The sequence below is a fragment of the Hetaerina americana genome, unplaced genomic scaffold (assembly GCF_022747635.1).
Source record: "Hetaerina americana unplaced genomic scaffold, ioHetAmer1.1.p SCAF_24, whole genome shotgun sequence".
NCBI lineage: Eukaryota > Metazoa > Arthropoda > Insecta > Odonata > Calopterygidae > Hetaerina > Hetaerina americana.
In genome coordinates this window covers 7671231-7687114 of record NW_027286808.1, presented here as the reverse complement: position 1 = coordinate 7687114, position 15884 = coordinate 7671231, and the positions used below count along the sequence as shown (strand labels likewise).

General features: G+C 35.8%; 2 protein-coding genes across 4 annotated transcripts in view; both read right to left on the bottom strand.

Moving 5' to 3' along the window:
* Nucleotides 1-8807, bottom strand: part of Pat1 (Protein interacting with APP tail-1) — a 29177-nt gene extending 20370 nt beyond the window's left edge. For both annotated transcript variants that reach the window (XM_071586655.1, XM_071586656.1), the window contains exons 1-6: nt 8664-8807; nt 8180-8293; nt 7194-7332; nt 6832-6955; nt 4518-4686; nt 4078-4389 (exon numbers count right to left, since the gene is read on the bottom strand). In XM_071586655.1, coding sequence (XP_071442756.1) covers nt 4078-4389; nt 4518-4686; nt 6832-6955; nt 7194-7332; nt 8180-8293; nt 8664-8798 — 993 coding nt within the window. In that variant the 5' untranslated portion in view covers nt 8799-8807. The remainder of the gene's footprint in view (nt 1-4077; nt 4390-4517; nt 4687-6831; nt 6956-7193; nt 7333-8179; nt 8294-8663) is intronic.
* A 3744-nt stretch (nt 8808-12551) lies between these two features.
* Spt6 (transcription elongation factor Spt6) overlaps nt 12552-15884 on the bottom strand; it is a 55069-nt gene continuing 51736 nt past the window's right edge. For both annotated transcript variants that reach the window (XM_071586677.1, XM_071586678.1), the window contains 3 exons: nt 15543-15808; nt 15283-15438; nt 12552-14227 (listed from right to left, as the gene is read on the bottom strand). In XM_071586677.1, the coding sequence (XP_071442778.1) occupies nt 13960-14227; nt 15283-15438; nt 15543-15808 (690 nt within the window). In that variant the 3' untranslated portion in view covers nt 12552-13959. The remainder of the gene's footprint in view (nt 14228-15282; nt 15439-15542; nt 15809-15884) is intronic.

Below are 15884 nucleotides of genomic sequence, written 5' to 3'. Positions count from 1 at the left end.
TTCGAGGGTGTCTCATCTTGGTCCCAGTGTAGAACCTTAGGGTGAAAATTGCTGGTGTGACCTTGGTCAAGGAGATGTTTGGCAAATAGTGAGTTATTCCTGCCATTGATGAAGCAGGTTCAGTGTTCCATCATTCTTCAGGAAAAATTTCTTCTTGCTTACCCAATGTATATGGCGTTGTAGGCAGAACATTGCAGCCGGTATATGCCACTTAGTTGTTCTATCTTCTCCTTGTCTTTTGTGGATCCGAGAAGATTTTTTAAGATCCTATCCGTGCATGAAACTGCTCTTGCTGCCTCCTTAGGGTGGTAGTAGTAGTAGTATTATTTAGGGGAGGCAACCGACAGCTGAGGTAATTTGCGCCATTAGGGATAGACAGGAAAGGATGAAGGGTGGAGAGAAACCCAGTGTCGGCATTAGCCTACTCTTTACGAAAGGCACCAAGGGGTCTGCAGCTTAACATCCCATCTGACGGACGGCGTACTCACTCAATTTGGCCTCCACAAAGCATCTCAAGTAGGGATTGAGATACCACTGAAAAATATTCAACACCGCCGGGATTTGAACCTGGGCGCTTAGGGTGGGAATCCAGTGCAATAGCCAGTACCATCTCGATCCCCGCCTCCTTAGGGAATACAGGTTGTATTTCATGGGATAGGTTCCCAAGGAAGAACACCCTGAGTCATTTCTGCCAGACATGGTGTATGCTAGAGGCAGAGAATATCTCATTCTCTGAAGTTTAGGTCATTTTCCTCTTGTATACGGTGTCCACTAATTTTGTGGAGCACCCGTCGTTGACCTTGCCTACCTTGTCTTCCTAATTAAATAAATGTTATTCTTCATAGATTTGTCTGAAGAAAAAATCACTGGAGTAGTCTTTGAACCTATACACAATCAACATTCACCTGCCAAGTTCATCTTCACCTTTTTACATAATGGCAAGTTCTGTATTCTTTCCTTCTGATTGGCCAATTATGAGGATAACAGATTCTTGCTTGATGTGACCATTTGGTTACAATCTGTTCAACACCTCCATTTTTTACATTTTTTCTCTTTTTCTTATAGATTACCTGCAAAGGTTAACATTTGCCTCAATGCCTTTCCTAATCCTAAATTTCTTAGCTGACAATGCCAAGGATATCTGGGGATATGTGACCACTACTGAGAAGGATGCTTCCAGTCATATTATGGAAGAATAGATGTCTATTCACTTTTTATACCATCTTCACTGCATTTCACCAAGCATAACACGTACAAAATCAAAAATCATTTTGTGTACAATAGAAAAGAATATTAAATCAAGAAGTGTTTTGCAGTCTATCGTACCAGTTAGTTTGGCTGGAGAGAGTGAAGGATGGCATAGATGATGATGTAAGCTATTTTCTCGGATGATACCCTAGAATGGATTTCAGATATACCAGGGACAGAAAAAATGAGCGCTACAATCAGATAGCAGTGCCTCTAAATACATTTTGCTCTTTATAATAGGAGAAAGTTCTGTAGACTAAAAATATGAGAACTAAGCAGGAGAACATGATGAGTAGCATCACTACAAATGGGTTTACTGTACATAGATAACCAATATACTAGGGCAAAGTTGGATGCTTAGATTTATTTTAGTTACCTCAGAAATAGAAAATTTCTGAAAATGAAGTGTAGTTCACTATATTTTACTTCATACACTGGCCATAGTCATATATGTTTTTCTCCTAAATTAACTTATGATAAAACTTTACAAAAATACTTATGGATATACAAAAATAATAGCCCAATATTTTAATAAAACTTGGAACTAATAAAAAATCAGGAAAAGAAACTGATTTAGTGTTACAACTTTATATGCATGATGTATATATGAGGAGAAAAACTGTTGGGCTTTAAAAAGAATGAAAAAACTCTTATATAAATTAAGGACAGGAAAATATGAAGAATATTGAACACCTAATCTGATAGTCCACCCATCAAAGATTATGACACGCAGAAAAAGAGTGAGTAGTGTTTGGATTTAGATGTAGATAAATAAGAGAACCTGCCTGCTGTCTGCTATCAAAGATAGACTACATTTTTGCTAAGAGAACTTTTGAAAATATCAATTGGGATATCAGTGTTTCCTTATTTGAGAAGTTTGCGGGAAATTTGAATATTTTTGGGGAAAAGCAGAAATAAATATTGATCCAGTAACCTAATCACATTAACTACGAGTGTTTCAAACTAGATATAAACTTATTTGAATTATCACTTATCAATCCTTACCTACCACTGGCAATACCAAAGTCAGCATATTATAGTAGCTGTTGCTAACCTTTGCATATGTGGTATGTGCAATATACATATGAACAGGTGCAATCTGGCAGCCATGACGCGAACTATAGCCCTGCCCACTAGTGGCACTAGTCGCCTGAGACCCTATGAGCCGTCTGTGCTAGTTAGATCTTAGAGCTGTGTGTATGGTGCCAGGTATGTTAGTTTCTGTTGTCCTTGTTTTTACTGTTAGTTGAAAATGGAAATTGACGAAACCTCAGAGCAACAAATCAACATCAAGTTTTTTGGTAAAGTGTAGAAAAAGTTATCAAAAAATTACTGAAATGTTGACAGCTGTTTACGGTGATAATGCTCTGAAGAAAACATCTGTTCTCAAGTGGATTGAGTGTTTTGAAGATGGCCCACATGATGTCACAAATGATGCAAGGCCAGGACGACCTTCAACCATCTGTGTGGACGAGAACATTGATCGTGTGCAGTCCCTTGTCCTTACCGATCGTCAAAAAACTGTCTGAATGATAGCTGATGAACTGAATTTATTAAAATCAACAAAGCATACTATTTAAACAGAACATGATGGATGGATCCTTCACCATGACAATGCACCTGCACATTCAGCATTGATTGCTCGCCAGTTTCTGGCAAAAAATTCAATCACCATCCTTGATCTTCCTCCTTATTCACCAGATCCTGCTCCCTGCAACTTTTTCTTATTCCCAAAATGCAAAAATGTGATGAGGGGACATCACTGGGAAGATGTGGACACAATAAAGCAAGAAACGACGAGACAACTAAAAAGCCTTACTGCCGAGGACTTCCAAGGGTGCTTAAAACAGTAGAAAAGAAGATGGAATAAGAGCATAGCAACAAATGGAGAGTACTTGGAGAGGACAAAATCGATGCAGACTAAATTTTGCAAAAGAAAGTTTTAATGGTCTAGTTTTTTATTGGACAGAGTAGTATGCAATGGCCAATACTTAACACTAACTGGTCTCAAAACTAAAAGCAACCTAATTTCATCAGAAATTCCAAAATTTTACTTAATTTCTCTCACCTTTCAAAAAAAAATTAGTCCCTTTAACAAAATTTCTGAATAAATTGAGCAATGCCCAACTTTTTTTACCTGTTTCCTAAACAAATGGCCAGGCTGTTCTGCTCTGAATTTGCATATGTCACACCCTGTATGGTTTACTTCATTAGCTTCTCTCTTTTCCCATCAAAATTGATAATGTGGTATGCCTCCATGGAATAGCAAAGCAGCTAAATAAAAAAATCGCAATCCAGGACTAATATATTATTTCCAGAATGATAGACAAAATTTGCAATTTTCCTTACTGTAATTTGAAAGATAAAAATTGTCTAAAATTAAAGTGCAAATCCTTAAAACCAAGAGTTAAATCCTGAGTAGATAAGAAAGCTGTTAACTGCAATGCCACTCATAGTGGTAACACAGAATCCACATGTGAATGGAAGATGACGACAGTCAAAGAGGACATAAAATTTGATACCTATTGTAGAATACATATTCCATGCAACCTGCACATAGAATAAATTAATGCTTCTGAAAATTTAATCAGTTTCCATTAATTATTTTAAAAGAAAAGCAAGAAAATTGACGTCTGGTCTAATGCAAATAACTCTACAGCATTATGATTGAGCATTTACTCAATATTCAAAGGTAAGACGGGTATAATCCCACAATGAAGACTCATACTTGTCATTAAAACATGCTACATGCCGTAGTAATGGATTTATTTCTCCTAAAGTAACATTATGTGAGAGAAGAAAAGGATGTGAAAATTTGTGAATACATACCTTGTATACTTGAACACTATGTGCTATTGAGTCAAAGTTTAAAAGATAGAATCCATAGTCAAGAAGGCTATCAGAATACTTTAAGTGATCACTTCCAAAAACTTCACGTGCAACATACACTGCTTCTTTTATCAACAATTCAGCTCGAGCGAATTCTCTCTTCACAACACATGCTTTGGCAGCTTGACGAAGAACATCCACAGTGACACGAGTTGGGAGATGCTGTGTGTGATGATGCTGACATTGACAAGGTAATGTTTGACATGACGAACTTGCTACTTCTTTAAGAGCAATGACACTCCACCGATATGCCTTGAAAAACAAGCAAAATTACCTCAAAATGTGACATCTCTCACCGACAAAATTTTTAAAAACGTAAAGGGAACATAAAGCATCCATGTTAAAAATGACATCAGTTAAATGGGTATTTAAATGCTTACCTCATCATACTGACTTCTAATGAAATAGAGAACTGAAAACTCTGCATAAAGTCCAGCAAGGTTAGCTTCTTCCCCTGCATCCTGAAGGCATTTTAGAATATTTAAAGCGTAATGATGTGTTTTATCTGCTTCATCAAAATGGCAAAATGCTGTCTGAACGTGAAGGAGCCTAAAAAGACCAGAGACACAAAAGTATTAATTTGATGATACATCATTACTGCAAGTAAAGAACATTGATTTTAGCATAAAATAAAAATTAAGATGCAGAACGCATTAAGAATATTACTTCATGAAGTTTTCTCAGGTCTTCCACCGGGCCAGGGGTTCCATATTGGCCGACGTTTTGATACCAGACTCATGCATCGTCCTCAGGTTAAATGATTGCAACTCTGTATTTGGCCATCTATATACTTGCGCTCTCGGGTCAGGTGATTTGTGATTGGTCTGAAGAGGAGGAGCCTCCCGATGTGAGTGGTAATCATTTACCCTGAGGTCAATGTATGAGTCGGGTATCGAAATGTCGGCCCATATGGAACCCCTGACCCGGTGAAAGACCCGAGAAAACTTCATGAAGCCAATACGCCTAGAAAGCACCAGATCTTACTTCATTAAGAATATTAGTTTAGACTTAGAAATAACCTATCTGAAATTTTCCCTCCCACAAAAGATGTGTTTTCTTCAATTATTGGTTGGTAACTAATTTATCTCTTTATTTAGTCCTAAAACAACACCAACCAATTACATTGGACAAATGACCAAAATTATGAATAGCAGTATGAAAAATTTACAGACGAAGCTGCAGCACATATTTATATATACGCATCAATTTCTTTACAAATGAGTCAAGGAATTCCAAGAGTAAATGAAAGACTAAGTGGGAGTAAACAAAACAATATTAGGATCGAATAGTGCAGCAGAGATGGGGAGTGTGAAAAGGATAAGAGTCAAAATATGTTCCAAAATAGCATTACAGGATGATGGAAGCCTAAAGAGGAATTAACAGTGACCAGAGGCAAAGAGTTGAGATTGCTCTCTGGCGATCTACAATTTCAGCATTGAAATTTTCGCCTGTCAGTCCAATATGGGTTTTCCCAACAGATATCACAATGCACTCTGCAAAACTCACTTGGTGAACATCATAAATGGATAAAATGTTGACTTCCTTTCACAAAGGCCTCTTCACTTATCACTATAATTAGTCCAAAGCAGCAATCTTACCCATAGAATGCATAGTGTTTTAAATAGAATTTTAGACAGTATTATTGGCTATTTTATGTTCTACAATGATATAAAAGTTCCATAAAATGATTCCTGAAGCTGTAATTTTTATTTGCTTTCTTTACCAACATTAGCAAGTGCTGCATTTGAGCACAAAACCCAGTATTCTTTTTTAGGGTTTTTAATTGTGCCTTTGGTTTCACTTGAGCCTATGAGCTTAAATGGCACTTCCCCATACCCTGCTCTTCGTCCTCTTGGCTATATCCACTCAATAAGTAAAATTCATTGAAGGAGGACATCATTAACACCTTGAAAATATTTTTGAATCAAAAACCACCATATCCCAGCCTGGGATAAGTTTCTAATAGTGAGCCATGGGAAGAACAAAGTAAATGAAAATTGAATTAGTGACTCCATCATCAGCAAGAACCTAAAAACTTGAGAAGAAACCTCAGAAGAAGATTAATCACTTGACTAATTACAAATAAATGTGTTACAGTTCAACTTACTACACAGTGAGAGGAGGTAATGGAATCGAATAAATAAAGAGTTGAGAAATAAGACAATAAGAAGGGATAACACCATTCTGATGCTTAGCCAAGATTACAAACTGGAGTTCTTAAAGTGGTCAAAAATGGAAGGGAAAAGTGACAAATAGTGAAATTTTGTACCAATAGTTATCCTGAAGTGACATACATTGAAAAAGAATGATTTGAGACTTTACTGTAGCAACTCTCTGATTACTTTACTCCTGGTCACTCTCCCCAAACGTCAGCATGAAGAGTTATTTAATGAAAATAAGAGACACTAAATATTCTTCTAATGACAAGTTTTTGCCATCTTTAGACAGAGTAACATGGAATGATCAAGAAGATTACCTATCATACAATTGCCTTTTCCAAAAGGAAACAAGTCGTCCTTGCATCTTCATTTCATTCAAGACATTCCACCTATTTACGATCAAGAATGGCAGCTTACCTAGACCTCAAGACTTCTAATCACTAATTACTGACAGTTCAATAGTGCCATCCTGTCAGTCAAATATTTCATAAAAATACGATTAGTAAATCAAACAAATTAAAACCAAAAGACATACTTGTGACTGCATTCTAATGATCTTCGCCAGTATTTAGGACCATCTCCGGTTTGACAGAGATCTTGGCAATTTAAAAGGACTTTTTCACTTTCTGAAAACCAGCCAGCATCACTAAGAAATCCACCTGCATAAAAAAATTAATTTGGTTTTAGGCTAAATTAATGTGCACGTTTCATTCTTTGGATAATTGCGATGAAATCATAAGAAAAGCACAAGAAAAAGATTTAAAATAACTCAAATTTCAAAAATAAGAATATGCACTTGAGAAATATTGCATGAATTACACCAACATAAAACCAGCAATGAATGAAATGAATTGTAATGAATAAAATGAATGGGGTAATCAATTCCCATAGCCATACCTAATCTCAAACCCAAATCTATCAATCTCTCGTGAAAGGAATGGGTGTCTGCATCAGGCTGAGCCATAGCTCGAGTACATCTCCTGCTATATGCAGCTGTCAACTCCTTAGCTACTTTTGTTCCATGGTCCATGAGCGACTAAATAGAACAAAAGTGAGATTTCTTAATACAGGTAAATTATCACGGATAGAAAAACTCGGCTGATTATTATTGCAGAGGTTAACAAATCCACATTCTTTTAACAACTAAATCTGAAATTGAACTTTCCAGATATTAAAATATCCACAATGTATAATATATAATCATACTATTTCAACAATTAGGTAATCATGCGTACATAGAGCATTAATTGGCAAATCAATAGATAGATTGGTACTGCTACTAAAATAAGTCTTAATGATTTCGATGGCAAATAAACAATACTTATACTTAAAAAGAACCTTCATGAAATACAGGCTTACCTTAACAACTGGAAACCTTTTCAATTAAATTATTAAATAATAATTATTTGTGCTTGTCCATTTCACACAAATACAAATGTACTGGTATCATGTCACGTCAAACACAATAGTTCGCTATTGCCATTGTTCAGTTAAAATTTTAAATTATAAACAGACTTAGGAATAAAACACTCCAGAGCATAATTTTACACAAATATTGACGGATTATCTTTATTTGACTATCAATTATCGTTTACATTAGCATCATGGACTAGCAAATGACTCATCTGTCTGTAGCATTCATAGACGACACTAAAAATGTTGCTCGTGTTACCGATTTGGTTTCTGATTACTGGAAACGTCTACACGATTAAAATCCCATCTGTGTGTCAGACGGTACTCAAAGTTACCGACCCTTACCACCGATATCAAATGCAAGGTCAAAAGTAGATTGAAAATTACTACATACTAAAAAGGTGTCCACTAAACTTATCTTGACCACTAACTTAATGGTATTTAATAGAAATTATATGTAATTAACATACCTGAAAGCTATGCAGCAACAGAAGCCGCTTACTACTAACTTTCAGCATTTGTGCAAAAACATCTAAATCGCTAAATTCCACTCCCAGTTGACATAACCTATCTTCTTGATAAAGCTGATTAAATGAAACATACGATGAAAAATGTTAAATAATGTACAGCCAGCGCCACCACTATGAATATATATTTGTTCATAAACATGCACATTCATGTTCACTGCCTTCATAAAGTAATGATGCAATTGTAGTTATCTAAGAGTATACAGAAATACCAATGACAGGAAACATTGACTAATTTTTCTTTTAAAATACAACACGAATAATTGCAGCTTGGTTTAAGGAGTGCAAAAAATGACATTGTTTTAATGAAAGTTAATGAGACATATTTATGAACGGATATAACCAAAACAAACCACGAAAATAATGACAAGATGGGTTGCGAATAGAAACATACTTTGTTATGTCATCATACACTTGGTCACCATACCTTGTAATAAATATCGAACTGAATATTTTCTGGAAGTGTTCGTAGCTCTTTTCTGACGCACATGTAATTCTCAACAACCGCAGACACAGCAGCTTTATAGAGCGATTTCGGTACTCTCGAAAACAGCGAAGCCATTTTGATACACTTTCTTTTGTCACAGACAGCTGATGCGCTGCTTGCTGACATCTTATCCTCTTGTTTACCCCTAATGTTGGGAGTGATGTCATTAATTCTCAACCTATTTTATTTGGTATCCTCCAATGGCTCAATGCAAAAATTGTGCCTTGTTGCCAAGCCTTATTTCAATATGATTCTTAACGAATTGCGAAGAGCATATTAATTCCAGCGTTAAGTAGTTGTCATTGAAATATCATGATGAAATACATTATCAAATTGATAATAATCCGTTCTTTTATTGCTAAACTCCGAAAACTTTGTACAATTCAAATTCTTTGCCCAATATAACCAAGCAGCATTACCGTGGAAATGTATTCTACGTAGGTTACTGCACTACGAGATAATAATTACGGTGTAGTTATTCCCAGAATACCCTAACATTATTTTATATTTAAATAAACATACTGAACGGACATGTGAGTATTGAAGGTAAGGGCTTTAAAAGAGTAGGCCAACAAAAATTATCTATAAGAGGGTAATGACATGATTTTGATAGCATTGCCTGTTACGTTTATTGCAATACCGATGTATTAAGAATTTATTTTAATTTAATATAGTTAAATAGGATACTACCACTGTTTCAATTATTGTCATGAAACTATCGCTAAATATCTGGCTGTACACAATAACTAAAGTTGAGTACTAAAGATAAACTGCCAAAACTTTAGCATTTCATAAGCGAAAAATTCTCAAGAATGACACTATTTCATTAAATTCGACAAGTAGATAATTTAGGTATTGTATAAAATTATTTCATGTCAAATCAACAAAACCTTTTAAGAAACTAGTGGAGCTGGCGTCGCCACCACAGTTCTTTCAAAGAAGTATTCCAGAGCTCATAACACTTGCACGAGTACACTTTCATGTCAATAATCAACGATACTGAATTTCCATTCGCCACTCTCTAGGATTGTAGTTAATACAAATGCTAAACGTTTTAAAAAAATTGACAACCGGTAATAGGCCAAATAAATATACTTATGTCAGTGTCAAGTAAATGTAGTGATATAGAATGGACATTAGCAATTTTGCACCAGACATCCACTGGAAAATTGTAGCTATCCGTTTTCTCTAATTCGAATTCCACCACATTACATCTGAGACAACTCAATGAGTGATACCTGAATATACCATTCCTCTATCAAACGATAGTGTTAACAAATAAATGGGTTTATTTTCTAAATAATATGCTGTCAACAGGGAGGAACCACAAAAACTTATTTGTTTAAAATATTGCTTTTTAAAGACCCTCGTGTTGACGCTTCGCAATGTAGCAGCCCTTTTTTACGGCGAGAGAAAGAAAACGCGGTAAATCAGCCAGAAAACGGAGTATACTGTTGGTCTTCAAAAAGGGCAAAGTGTCAGTTAGTTTTATATTTATCTCATGACACATTTTCTAGGAGAAATTAACTAAACTACTTTGCTGGGATTAACATATGCTTACTAAAGTTGTTTATAATTGAAAGAATTACCTGAAAAAAAGTTTGGCAACGTGGATCGATTTTCACCCTTGGTAATTGGAGTAACCCAACATATTAGGTTAAGCATTGTTAGTATCATTTCCAACCTAAAGAAAGCGGAGCATACATAAGCAAAATCAAATAAATGGCTGAACTGCGGCTTGATTTGTAACTGTGAGGAGGAAAAGACGGATGATATTTCCATGGAAACTTCATTGGAATGACGGCGAGAGAGAAAAAGCAGTGATGTATGCAACCAACGACCATAATGTAACTTTCTGTTTGTTGTTGTAATAGCTATTTCGTCACATTTCCGGTGTCACGGCTAGTAATTCTAGCTGATAGGGTCGGGGATAATGTGATTGGGGGTCAGGGAGAAAATAAATCATTATAATTCCAAATCAACTCAGCGGCGCAAAAGAACGTGAAATGGCAAACAAGATTGGCGAGGAAAGAAGAAAATCCCAAGTAGAGAAACATCCTTAGCGGATAACTGAATCATGGACGAACTCCTGGAATAGGCTAACCTTCCTCAAAACCCGGATCACCACGGCTATTGCTGTGATTACATCTCTTCACAGCACAGCGAAGATCTCTCTACCCTCAACTGCTCCCTCTAAAAATGTCTCACATTATTATCAGAGAATTTCTCCATTATATTTCCCATTTCATGCTTGCCCTACAATTCCATCAATAACCAATCCTGCTTTAAAGCTATAACATTGGTAGTAGACTTAATCCCTCTTATGCCAAGCTCTGCCTCAGTCATATTATAGAAAAATTTTTAATTTTTCCTCGGAACCACTCAATCAACTTTGATTCAATTATTACATTTTTCCCAGATAAGACGGCACAAATCCTCTAGTTCTTTCATTTCTACCCTTTGTTCATCTCTTACACCTCCACAATAATTTTCCTTGATTTTGGAATCTTCATAAAAAAGAAATGTCACACTTCAGTACAATACATCCAACAAATTACAATACCTCCCACACTAAACATTCACCCATACTGCCTTTCTATCAGACCACCAGATTTATAATAACCACAAGTGACCTTTACTACTTGCTCCAATCTCACCTTCACCATTCCTTCATCCATTTATCTACTACCTATCATCCATCCTCTTCTCCTGGTGCACTTCCAGTAATGCTATTTATCTGCTGTAAAATAAGCTCCGCTCCACATTTAATGGTGGTCATTATCCCATTTATCTCGGTATCAAAATTAACAGCCAGTATGTTTCCTACTTATCCTTTTCTCAATTAGGTGCCAATCTTAATGTGTATGTAATCTAGTACACCCATGTTAGTAAGTTACAGAAATAAAACTCCAATTTTAACTTTTCTGATATTGTTAACTGAAAATAAAAATAATGGAATTCACATTAGGTTGTTACCATGAACTACCAATGGCAAACTTCCTGTTATTTATAGAAAAGTTACTTCATTACACATATTATCATGAAGAATTTAAAAGTGTTCAGCTTATGCTGAAATATTTTCAAGTAATGATAAAAAATAGGTAATAAACATGCAGTATTTAATTGGCATAAGAAAGACCACATCCACTCTGCTGTACTGGATGGATGTGTATGGAGTGAATGGATGTTTTTGATGCAAGAAGAGTGGGAGTAGCCAGCTTCATTGCAAAAGTTAAATGGTGCCCTTAGGTGGTGACACCCTGCCCCCTTTTGTAGTGGAGATGGTATATCACCTTTAACAAACAATATTGTCTACATAGGTACTTACTCTTTGAATGTTACTTCCCTATGTACACCTAGTTTACCTATATGTACAAGCATTAATACAGGTGTGAACAGATCCCAATGTAAATGTTTAATGTCATCTAATACATCAACCTCACCTGATATTAGGATCTCTGTAAGGGGTGAAACATTTACATGACTCACTCCTTACCATGAGATACAAAAACAAAGCTATGAAAAAGTCAAAATTCCTTTACAGCAATACATTAAAATTGCTTCATTTGGCATGGTTTTACCTTCAATGGTAATTAACTGCTCCTCCATCTGCATTTCATTTACAATATACACTAGCATTCCAATATTGGCTCAATGCTTAAATTGATTTTGGACATGCATGCAAATTTACAATGGACTCCACTAATCAGAATACATTCACCTTTTACTCCACTTCTGGGATTTATGAAGAGGTACTAATTTCATTTTTTGGTACACCAAGTAGGTAAAATTAACCCAACAAAAAAGCAATTCACAGTAATTTTGCAACTTACCATCACAAAAATATTTTATTAAATAAATGTGCACAATTCTGCATGGCATAAGAAATTAATCCACCGATATTATATGAAAAAAACAGCAATACCAACAGCAATAAATACTCAAATGCAGATCCACAGATAAGGGCAATTTCCTAATATTAGAAATTCTTATGTATAACTGGGTAATATCAGGGTCATTTTGTAGTCGAATAAAGGCAGAGGTATCAACAATTATTCACTTACAGAGGAGAAAGGGCATTTAATGCCTTGTAAGATATTTTGTTTAAACATTATTGCATAAGGAATGGGTCAAGCATTAGTTAATTAACATCATCTCACAACTGTAGTTCAACAGATAGTACAAAAAATATCTTGCCATATCTATATAAATTCATCCACATGAACAAGGTTTTCTTTGGAATATTGCTGACAAAACATATACAGCATTTTTGTGTAAAAATTAAAAATTATTATGATTTCACAGCACATTTTTCCTCTAGGAAATTCAAAATTTCAGCATTTAAGAAATTCTGAAAATAACAAGAGAAAAAACTGGCTAATATACCAAGAGTGATCGGGACACTAGTAGCAACTAGAAGAGCAATGTTTTAATTAATTTTAGGATCTATGATTTTCAATGGTGCAGTAGAAATGAGGACTTGGAAGCACCAAGTGATAATGCTCAAGTTGGCAATAACCACTTTCATTGGTTGACCCCTATAGCTTTATCTCCATAACATTCTTCAGATAGTTAATTACAGATATTGTCCGGGGGGTGTAAGCCCTTTAAAAGCAATAGAGAAGCATAAACACTTATAGGGTGTATAGTTAGCCATCAAACATCTCCCAAAATGCAACACTTCTTTCATAACTGCATAAGATCATGAGTAATTGGAAGACTCTACATAAACATTGATTCCAGTACTTAAGGCATCATGATAAGAAAATGGAAAATACAGAGGTAAAAAAAAACACCCTATTCAACAAATTCAAAACTTATATAAAATGGTGAGAATTTAGAATATTTAAAGCTTTTGCTTCGACTGAATGAGAGAACATTGAAGCTTTATCATCGACAAAAATCAAGAGTTTTGAAGTTCTCAAAAGACTTTGCTATTGCACACCAAACTGTTGCCTTATTGATAAGGAGTCAAGCGAAGGTACCCAAAAAGAGAAAAATACCTAGTCCTCATACTGTGCATTTTCAGTGAATAAGTAACTGCACCTAAGGGTATATCTTCAATTTTGAGCAACAAAAAAGGCATACATCCCAAAGTTTATCAATGTGTCCAATAACCTCTTCGATAGACAGATAATCACTTGCCATATCAGTACCACCTCATAGAGAAAAGGCTACTTATGAATCTTACAATCAAAATGAAAATAATTCATTGACTTGAGCACAAAAGATGTATTTAATTCTCATCATACAGAGGAGTGGCATCTCCTCCTATAGAACTCTCAACCATTGAGCGAGGACTGGTGTTTGTGTGTGGAGTAGATCTTGCACTTTCCCTTCCACCAGGTGTGGATCTTGGGGTAGCACTGCCTCCCCTAGGAGATTTTTGCGAACCAGGGACAGACTGATATCCGGCCATTGCTGATGGAGTAAGTGGCATGCCACTTCTATTTGATCCTCTTGGAGTTTTCCTTCCTTCTTCATAACGAGGAGTACTGCCACTACTGCAAAGCAGAAGAATTAATTAAATAATTACTATACTATTAACATTTTTCATTGACATATCACATTTCTCAAGACTACAGATATGAGCAATAGTGATTCTAAAAGGAATAGATGTGTGAGGGGAAGGGTGCTCAATCCTCAAATAAATCTCCCTAAACTCAAGCCTAGAATGAATTCTAATTATAAATTAGGGGTTTACCTGGAGTGACCATGATCATAAACCGAAATTGTGAAAAAATCTTAACCTAACTTTGTATCCAAAGTATTGACATGTTTCTTGTGTGCATATATTGACTGCTTTTTAGATGATAGGTACATCATGTGCATGCACTTGGAAATTACAGAGTGCTAAATGGAAACAACTCAATTTTTTCTCCATTATTTTGGGAAGTTGCTCTCATTCAACAAATTATTTCTCAAAATCTAAGTAACAATTGAATTACAATTGGCATCACTGGTTGTTGCTTTAATAGTTGTAACTGCAGGCTTATTGGCAAAATATGGAACTTTATGTTTTTTAAAATTATTTTTTATTATTACTTGATTAAAGATGACAAAAACTATTTTTAAAGTAACTGCATAGCACTCGGAAATATGTTAATAAGGATTAAAATACCAAAAACCAACAAACGACAAACCAAAAAATGAAAAATAAATGAAAGAATGGAATGTGAGTTCTACTTAGTAATAGTAGTTTTAGGGGAGGTGACTGACAGCTAAGGTCATTTGTGCCATGAGGGATGGTGATCATATGATGTGATTTCGATATTTTGTGAAGTGATACTTTCATTTGAAAACCTATCACTCATTCCAGTTTGAATATAATACCCAATAATTATTCCTCCACATCAATTCCCAAAAAGCATGTCACTGGAAAGTGGGAAAATAATAAAAAGTTAATTCAATAAATATTGTGATATTTAAAACCAAGTCCTCCAGGGAGTTACTAAAATGCTCACTCTACGATTTTCAACTAAGCATCATGATTTTCGACATATTTAAAGAAAAAATCAAATGCTTCCCACTGCCAAATCAAAACAATGAGATCGCATACCTGGATCTTGGTGTGGAACGATTCGTTTCCTGACGTGGTGTGACAGATCCACTCGGTGAAATAGAATTGGCCCAGCCAGCCTCTGTCTGCTTCAACCTTGCCCATGCCTCAGCCGCTTTCCTCCAGTCTGTTGGCTCTGATGAAATCGGTTGGGATCTGGTTTAAAAAAAAAACATTGCAATGGGTCATTCAAATACTGTTGCAGTGAGTGGCCAAAAAATGCTGCATTTTAACAAAATGCACATTGATCCATTACAAACCTGGGTTGTGGAGTGGTCTGCTGACTGACGTATGATGGTGTCTGATGCATCCCATGATGGTGAGGAGTACGATGGGATGGAGTACGGTGCCCAGGAGTGACCGCACCTGGGTGGAGGAAGGGTGTGCCTGAGCTATTTGGCGTCAAACCACCCCCTACAACTCCATGATGACTGGGAGTCTGTTGTCCATATCGAGGTGTTTGAGAGCTCCCATGTGGAGTCTGATATGGTGTCATGAATGGCGTTTGACCAGATGGGGTGTATGGCTAGAAAGAAATTATGGACGTTAACACCACAGGCCACATTTATACCGTATTGTAACAGTAGTTATTAGAGGAGGAG